General features: G+C 37.8%; 1 protein-coding gene across 1 annotated transcript; it reads right to left on the bottom strand.

Moving 5' to 3' along the window:
* Positions 1-1,276: 1,276 nt before the first annotated feature.
* LOC111218797 (pyridoxal kinase-like) lies at positions 1,277-9,473 on the bottom strand. Its single transcript, XM_022741273.1, has 11 exons — positions 9,242-9,473; positions 7,235-7,289; positions 4,954-5,058; positions 4,539-4,622; positions 4,396-4,430; positions 4,119-4,204; positions 3,918-3,963; positions 3,707-3,818; positions 3,373-3,509; positions 3,189-3,255; positions 1,277-2,771 (listed from the first exon to the last, which is right to left on the bottom strand). Exons 1-11 carry the CDS (start codon positions 9,320-9,322, stop codon positions 2,650-2,652), a joined length of 930 nt encoding a protein of 309 aa, XP_022596994.1. The 5' UTR covers positions 9,323-9,473; the 3' UTR covers positions 1,277-2,649.
* Between the last annotated feature and the right edge of the window lie 167 nt (positions 9,474-9,640).

Here is a 9,640-nt window from a genome sequence, read left to right as displayed (position 1 = left end):
GTTATCCACAGGTAACTTTTTTTTTTTTGCATCATCTGCAACATGATAGCCTCTATTGAATATAAACTGACAGTCACCCACGACCTCCGTTTTGCTACAGCACTGTAAATTTAATTCTAAAACATTTAGCCTTTAATTGCATAATTACACTGCAAGTATCTGGTGTCTATTTTTCTTGACTTTCCATGTGAATGGGTGCACAAGGCATACGCTTTTCTTTTCTTTTTTTTTTTTTTAAACAGATATTTTTCTCCTGATTGTCAACCTTGCATGCCAGTGTTAAGTTGTCCTTTCATTCCTTGAGTAGGTGTGCCTGTTTGATTAACTTTAGACCCATTTAGCCCTCTGCTGGTGTATATGCATAGCTGCATCTTAAGTTGTTTTTGAGACAAGCTATGGGAGCAGAATACTGTTGTACATAAACCCCCAGGGCCTTGTGTGACAAATCTAGCATGACTGTTGATAACATATGGCATTTTATCTTTCTGAATTATCAGGATAAGACATGTACCACTCACTGTCACAAATTCAACCCATCTCTTTCACAAAACCTGGACTTTTTCAGGCACATTGCCTTGCTAACTTTGTGTATTCAGGTTGCAGGTGGGCAGACATGTTGGCCCGTCTGGTTATTTGGGTTAATGCTGGCTATTCATACTGTGGATTAGTGTTGGCAAAACAGGGCTGTGTCACCTGTCCCTAATCACACAATAAAGTAAGCACCCGACAAGACTTTCTTCCTTTCTTCTTCAGTTCTTACACTTTTATTTTGCATATTCTCTTTGGAAATTAAAAGTACTAAGTCTGAATTCTCTATTCTTTTTACAATTTAGCAGTAATTTCAAATTTGTAGATTAAATTGTACCAATGTAATTTAATTAATTATTTGGTACATTTTAAATTGCTATATTTAGTGTTAATATAAACACAATCACATAGGTTTAGTTTGTTTTGGATTGATGATGGATGCTTTTTCCCTCTTTTCCTCCAATCGCCATTAACACCATACCAAGTGAACTTGATGATATAAATTTGTATCTTTTTACATTTACAAAAGGAAAAAGAAAGACATGCTGTTATTTGATATAGTATGATGACCTTGGGGAACAGTTAGCTTCCACATGTGCATGTACATTTCGGTTGAATTCTCGTACACTCCCATTCATAAATGTCCTAAAAGCGAAAAGGTACCAGTAAAAAGAAATACTATACCGTTGAGAGACTCATCCCGAAACCTAACAGTTATTAAACAATAAGATAACATCAAAACACAGTCTCAGTAAAAGGTTAATTATTTATTATTTCTGTTCTTATATTGATCTGTATTATAGCAGCAGATCAAGGTTTGGCACTTGACTTTCTAACATTATTTGTGAGGATCAACTATTACATTGGTACACACAAAACATTCACAACCAATGTTTTTTCTTCCTTATCCTGTTAAGGCTATTATACAGCATGGTCTCTCATAATCCACTCTTTTCTTGAGATATGACAACAGTCAAAAATGAAAACAATGATTATTAGTAAATATATTAAAGATTATCTGTGCAAATACCTCAATTTGGGGTTTAAGACATGGATCTAACACATTACATATCTGCTAATTCAAGAAAACATTGCATAATTAAAAAAGGAGGTGAAAAACATCGTTCAAAAATTTGTTTAAAAGAACAATTTGAGACATCACCTATTATGATTATCAGTAAAGTTACATTTTCTCTAAAACAAAACAAAGTCAAATAAACTGGGTTAATGAAACTCTTCTACATACTAATTGCATAACATGGGAATTAACAATACATATCTCAGCACTTATAATGCATCCAATCTGAATATATATGGTTGCTTACTTTTACTTAAAGTGCATGATAGAGCACACAATTGCAATATAAGCACACTGCATGCATTCATATCCTCAAATTATAATCATTTTGGAAAAGTCACAATGCAATAAAATGCTCTGTGAATCTGACATCCTTGTTATGAAATCATTATATATATATGTGTGTGTGTGTATTTATATATATACGTGCATGTATGTATATATATATATATATATATATATACTTTTGCATTATGTGCTACTTCTGGCCTAATGCATTATGTTTTTGATAATATATGTTATCTAGGTATAATGTATGTTGATGTGCTTATAATGCCTCGTGAGCAACACACTACACTTTAAGTACATGTGACAAGGGCTGGCTTACTATCATAGCCAAAACAAGTAGAGGCATGGTCATGCATGCATCACTAGTTTTGTGTATTTTCTACTCATCTTAACCGAGATTAAATGTTTTATATTAAGAAATAATTTTCACCATTGTAACTATGATTCAAGTACACTTATGCTATCTTTGTTGGCTAATGTCCTTTTTTCTTTTGAAGGGCAGATGATGTCTACAGAGGCCATAGTGCCGACACATGGCAGTGATTCTAGTGTGTTTGTGAACAGAATGTACATACAACAAATCCTGCTGACCCTTCTCATGAAAACATTTCTGTAAGGTAAAGTAATTTTGTAAGGCAGAGACATGTGACAGTCTTTGATGTGAAAATCCTACATGGAGCTGGCGGACCGCCCAGATTTGAAAACTGATTTGTACCAGCACGATGTGAATGTTCACGGAAACACTGCTTTCAGTGTTAAGACTTTTGTAAAAGCTTAGCTTCCACAACAATGGCAGGATTCTCAATGTCGGCTTTGCTCTGAACCATCCTCAGCTCCAGTTGTGCAGGACTGGGCCTTTTCCCTGGGCCAGCCATCTCTGAAAGAAAGAAGAGTGGGACTCTCTGGCTTACTGGTCAACCTAGCATTCAAAAGATAATTCTGCCCTCATTGAATGCTAAGATACTTAATCATCTTGTGGATTCTTACATGCAGTTAGAAGAAAAAACAGTTATGACATTGCTCATTTGCTTCCTTCAAAATGTAATTTACTTGTACCAAATCTGAGATCGCAAACAGTGTAGTCTATCATAATCAACTCAGATGTGTGTCTCGACCATCATTTCTTTCATATAATACTGGTGGCTACTACATAATGTACACTAGTGACCGACATATTACTACTGGTTGTGTTAATACAGTATTTACAGCAAAAAGGAGCAAACAGTGTCACTTTATGTCTAGTAAACAATAACAACAATAATAATGATAATGAAATAAACCTAGAGAAATTTACCATGGGCATAAGAAATGGTCCTCTTAATGACGTGGTGCATCACTGACACAGTCTTTTCACAGGCAGCCTGTCATAAACAAAAGGGAGACTAGGTTACATTGAGCTGGCATTTACTCATTACAGTGTAGCAAGACTGATTTGACTCCTTCAGCTTTTTGATTGAAAAGAAAAATGTGTAGTTGACCTTCAGGTCCTTGGGGTGATGGTGAGTCCAGGCTAGCAACATGGCAGCAAACAGGTCTCCGGTCCCCACAAATACTGCATCAACTTTGGGGATGTCCATGCAGATTTTCTGATTGGTGTTGGTCCCATCTGGTTTAACTACAGTGATGGCAGGGCAGGGACAATAGATATCAATGCAGTGAGTAATATGTTTATGTACATTTCTATTAATTACAATACCATAGTTTTTTCCTGTTTACCCAAAGACTGGCATCCAGTATGCACACAAATGTTCTCCCCCAAGAAATTAAAAGTCCAAATCCATTTGCTATAAATCCCAAATGTCTTTACTTTACCTATTTTTTGACTCCCAAGGGCCACCAGGAACTGGTCCCCATGTTTCGAGGGTAGGTCTGTACTAGTGAGGACCACGGTCTCTGGACCCATTTTATGAAGCAAGTCCATCACCTGGAGAATACACAGGGACCCATTTCCTCAAGATTTGTACTCCCTGGTGTCACACACTATATACAAATACAGCATAAATGGAAATGTTATGATACTCACTTCAACAGCATCATCCTCTGTGTTAATTTTCCTCCCAGTCAATAACCTGTGGAAAAACACACAGTATTTACAGATGTACCAGTGACAGCTATCTAATAATGCCAGATTAGCACATACCTTAATTCCCTTCCACAGGCTAAACCTCTATTACGTTGATTATTCTTTACTTTCTTTAATGGTGATGATTACAGGTTCACTCACTCTGCTTCAAACTGGTTGGGGGTGAGGATGTCGGCCAAAGGCACTACTTTGTCCTTGTAGACTGGCAGCAGGTTCTCTGGGACGTACTGGAACAGGCAGCAAATACAGCATTTTTTAAATCTCATTACTAGGAACAGCTATTCATGTACATTTAAGTGCTCTGAAAGTTTTTTGAATGGTATGCATCAAAAAAAACAAAAAGAACTCAGTGTTATAAAGCCTTAATAATTGTATGGTGTGGAAGCAAAACAAGGGGAATTCACTGAAGGATGTTTACCATTGCACCTTGGTCTCCCATAACAGGATCACAAACTGTGGAGAAGAAAACTCAAATGAACTAGATCAATTAAATCAAAAAGGTACATTTAGTAAAATAACATTCATATCCTTTTAAAATGAAATACCCAATCTTACACTCACCATACACCAGGCTGGGATTGGCTTTCTTTAGCTCCTGAATAATATCAACCACCATCTCCAGGAAGGACATGTCCCTGCTGTATCCTTGGGGAAGAATGTGTAACAATAATAAAATCACCGCAGTAAAACATAACGTCTCTCTAACTGACTTTATGATATATTACTGCACTTAATGCATTTCTTAGAACATATTACAATGTCATCGCTGTTCTCATGAAACAAAATCCAGTAAGTTGCACTGGTAAAGTGATGCTTTTAATTCCCGTCTATTCAGGCTGCTGTTGGAGGAGTTTAGTATCTCCTCTAATACAGTGCAAAACCAAATGGTCATAAAATGTCACTGCTCATGATTGATGTCATCACATCTGAGCATCCTCATCTCCACATTTCTTTATTCTAGTCTACAAGGTCTCACCTGTGAGGATGTAGTCATAGTGGTTCACCTTATTGAGCTTGATACCCTCATATAGCACGTTCAGCTCCTCTGCGGTCAATACTTGTCCCTTCCAGTGGCTGTAGCCTAGGAATTAAGAGACACATTAGGCCACAGGACATTTTGAAGTTCTTAATGCTGCTTTCATTAACGACACAAATAAAGACACAAAAAGCTGAAAATGTGAAAAAATGTAAACCAAAAAGTTCTGCTTTCACATTCTGATGTGATGGTGACAAATGTAGATTTAAAGTTTCAAAAGAGTTAAAGACATTTTTTAACTTAGAACATAAAAATCAAGATGTTCACAGACTTTGAGGATAACACAAACTCTTTGTACTTGTTAAAGCAATAATCACACTGCTACATAGTACTAGCCCAGCTGTGCTTAAATCTAATAAGAAGACATTCCCCTCCTTGCTCTATCTTTCCATCCCCCCTCTCCCTCTGTGGAGGTCCTTCTTCTCTGTGTGGTGTCCAGGGCCAAACGGGGCCTCCACACTGACTGAATGGGATGCTTGTATACTGGCTGCCAGCTTCCCCCTTCTTTGTCCCCTTTTCACCATTAACTTTGAATGAAACCTCAAAAGCTGTTCCTACTGCTAGAGAAACTGAGATCACCCGAGGCCAGAACTTAACCCTGAGCCAGTGAGAATACCTCATGCAGTGAGACTTAACAGCAAGCTCACAGCAAAGTAGAGGCACGTACTGTGGTTAATGGGGGAAGTATATATTAATGCCTCCACTGAAACATTTCTGAATATTAAATGTTGTTGACACATACTGAAGTAGGATTGCAGTTTACACATTTGTGTAATTTTGTCCAAACGCTTAAAACTGGACCGTTTACTTGAAGAGCGGATGCTTATGTTGATTCAAATGTTTTCTGTGCAAATGTCTCCTGCCCCTGTGGTGAAAACACATTCTTCACATACTTTGGTACATGAACCCTGATAATAATCCCATCATCTCTGCTGGTTGAACCAACAAGTTTCAACTTAAGAAATCAAGTTCCACGTTCTTTCTTTCTAAAACACAGTATATCTGTGGGATGACGATAGAATTGCTGAATTAACACATTTAAAAAGGACAACTAACAGGCCTGGCTTTCACCAAACTCTACATGTGATCAACAGGATTTTGCAACATTAACAGAAACTACTTTTCGCCCACTCTGATGTCACAATTTTCTTCTGAAACCTTTTTGCATGTTCATACTTGGTGATGAACGAGTGACTAATACAAAATATTTTGACAATCAATACTGGTTTTCCAAGCCCAGACCACCATACTAATACAATTCAGTATATGATAATATCCTTAGTGCACTGTTGTGTAATGCTGTGTATTAAATATCTAAATTGTAATGTTTTTACTGCATTTACATATTAAATCTCCTTCAAGGCTGTTTAATGGTCTTACATTAAACTATTCAATTATCTAAATATCATACCTTTAAATAATTAAAATGTTTTAAATTATAGAGTGAAATCCAGTTATGCGTTGCGTTTTGAACTTTGCATTAGCTGTCTTTAAATTGTTAGAACTAAACAAAATACGCAGGTAAATGATTTAAAATATATGTAATAAACACAGGAATACAGATGTAGAATATAGTATCTATAATACACGACATACTTCAGTGGATGTCCTCAGTTTAAGTCTGGACTTAACTGTCCAAGTTGTTCCTAGAAAACATTAAACACAGAACCTGATTCCCCTTCTCTAAACCAGACTGATGACCATAGTGACAGTATTTCACTGAGTCAGATAAAGCATGCACAGCTCATCGTTTTTAAACTAACAAGACAAAGTACAAAGACAGTGATTAACTCTACACATCACACCTTTGCCCCTGCACCTAAGCCACCTCATTAAAGAGGTACACAAAGTCTTCCTGTAAACAGACAGTTTTGTTTGCATTCACTGTTTCCCACTCAAGCAAGTTGTGTGTCTCCTTAAAGCCTACCGTTGTGTATCTATTAAAAATAATTGTCTAAGCAGCTTTTCAGAATGTTTACAAAGCTGCATTGGTTGTATGGGCTAATAGTATTTTTCTTTTTCTTTTTTACTTATTGATGCTTTCCTGTCCAACAGCCGCAAATTTTTGATACTGCGTTTAAGTAACACAGCGGTTGTCGAACTATTTATTTGGTAGATATGACCAGACTTTCAGGAGTGGTGGAAATCTACTTTGTGAAATGAAATAAAAAAAGACTACATTTTTTCCTCACACAGGGAAGTTTAAAATCATTCAGCCAACCTGTGTGATTGGAGAACTGGACAGAGTTGATAGAGTCCACTTCAAAGCCCAGCACCTGAGAAAAGAGCAACGAAGCAGCTGTTAAATCACAGCAGTGACGTCAGCACAAGACCGAGTCCAAATGAGCTTCTGATTTTCATTGTACTGTGGGAACATCATGGTGAATTACTGAGACAGCTGTTTCATCCTGTGTCAGTTTCGGTTCTTTTTAATCTTACACTCGCCAAGCACTTTATAAGGAACACCATACTAATAATGGGTAGGGCCTCCCTTTGCTTTCAAAACAGCCTCAGTTCTTTGTGGCATGGTTTCCACACAATGTAGGAAACTTTGCTTTGAGATTGGTCTATGCTGACATGACTGCATCGCATCATTTCTATTAATTTGCCTGTTGCACATTCATGCTGCCAATCCCCTGTTCTACCACATCCCAAAGGTGTTCTACTGGATTCAGATCTGGAGACTGGGGAGACCGCTGAACTCACTGTCATGTTCATGAAACCAGTCTGAGGCAACTTTTGCTTTGTCATTATCATTCTGGAAGTAGCTATTAGATGATAAACTGTGGCCATAAAAGGATACACATGGTCTGCAACAATACTCAGATAGACTGTGGCATTCAAAGCATGATTGATTAGTATTACGGAGCCCAAAGTGTGCAAAGAAAACATTCCCCACACCATTACATTACCACAACCAGCCTGGACTGTTGACACAAAGCAGGTTGGGTCCATGGAACATGCTGCTCACGGCAAATTCTGACCCCATCTTCTGAATCCTGAGTCATCAGACCAGACTATGTTTTTTCAGACTTCAACAGCCCAGTTTCATTGAGCCTATTTCCCTGCAGCCTCATATTTCTGTTCTTGGCAGACAGGAGTGGAAACTGACGTGATCTTTTGCTGTTGTATCTCATCCACTTCAAGGTTCAACGTGTTGTTCATTCTGAGATGCTTTTCTGTTTATTACAGTTGTTATCACAGTGGTTATCTGAGTAACCGTTGCCTTTCTATCACCTTCAACCACTCCGACCATGTTTCTGTCTGCAGAAATTATGATCACTGGATGTTTTATGTTTATTGCACTATTCTTATAGAAGACTGCTGTGTGTGAAAATCCCAGGAGACCACAACTCTGGCACCTGCAATCATGCCACAGTCAAAGCCACTGAGGTCACTGAGTCCATTCTGACGTTTAATGTGAACATTAACCGAAGCTCCTGACCTGTATCTGCATGATTTTATGCTCTGCACTGCTGTCCCGTGGCTGTCTGCTTGTATAATTCCATGAATAAGCAGGTGTACAGGTGTTCCTGATAAAGTGCTTAGTGAGTGCATAATAGTTTCTGAATGCTTTCTCCTGCACAGTTATAAAACCTGTAGGATAAGAACCATACAACAGATTCAGCTTTCATTGTTGTCTCTGCATGGACATGCCGTGCAAATCCATCACACAAAGTAATAATGACATAACTTGACTGCCAATACATACACACAAGGTGTTCACAGTTATGGATTTACAAACTCATGCATATTCTAAGTTGCAAGAATTTGATTAATATGGAAATGAAAAGAAACTAATTGCTGTCTAAAGTGGCAAATTAGATGCAAAAATCTTTGAAGACTCCATTGGGTTTTTGAAAATTGCCAGCTATAACTGAAACTACACGACTGAAAACCTTTACATACTCTACACTTTCCTCTGATAAACTAAAGTCAACACAACAAGCAACGACACTTCATCAAAACCTACAACCTTTAGAGCAGGTTTTCACTGTTTGCAACCTGTAACTAAAAACTAAAAATTAGAAAGCGGCCTATGATTTTTCAGGAGGATAGGAAAGGTTGCTCGATATTACATTATAATAAATTAAAGAATCCTCTCGCAAATGAGGAAGTCGAACTTATTCTCCATGTTGTTTTCTTTACCAGCTCTTTATTCTGCTTTTCTCTTTGCTGATACGCAGCCACTATACTCAGCCACCTGAAGGTAATATCCAGTTCTTACCTGCAGCGGGAATGTTGCCGACTTGTTCCCAACGTATCCCCTGACAACATGACTCTGAATGGACAACACACGACACTCCATTACCGCAGCTGCACTAACGGAGTTTAAAAACACCAGACACAGACAGGAGACGTGATAAATCCTAACTACAGCATGAAAACGTGCACAGGATATGACACGCTGAAACTTATCATGTGACGAACAACTCCAACATTGAAGGGCAGAAGCGGTGCTGCTGCTAGTGACATTTACAGTTTTCCTCAGGCAGCTATAAGGACACCTAAACGGGTGCATTCACAGGTTCACCATAAACGTGGGAGACGCCAATATCCTACAAGACTATATGAATGACTTAATTAAATAATACATTTTTGAATGAATTAGCTTAATTTCAACTTC

This window comes from Seriola dumerili, unplaced genomic scaffold (assembly GCF_002260705.1).
Source record: "Seriola dumerili isolate Sdu_G_001 unplaced genomic scaffold, Sdu_1.0 BDQW01000052.1, whole genome shotgun sequence".
Taxonomy (NCBI): Eukaryota; Metazoa; Chordata; class Actinopteri; order Carangiformes; family Carangidae; genus Seriola; species Seriola dumerili.
The sequence above is the reverse complement of the archived record's forward strand: the minus strand, read 5'-3'. Positions and strand labels throughout refer to the sequence as shown.

Coding starts and splice junctions, on each gene's coding strand:
- LOC111218797 (XM_022741273.1), bottom strand. CDS start 9,322: ATGGAGTGTCGTGTGTTGTCCATTCAGAGTCATGTTGTCAGGGGATAC. Junction 3,964..4,118: donor CCCAACCAGTTTGAAGCAGA/GTGAGTGAACCT, acceptor GTTTTTCCACAG/GTTATTGACTGGGAGGAAAA. Junction 2,772..3,188: donor GACCATTTCTTATGCCCATG/GTAAATTTCTCT, acceptor TCTTTCTTTCAG/AGATGGCTGGCCCAGGGAAA.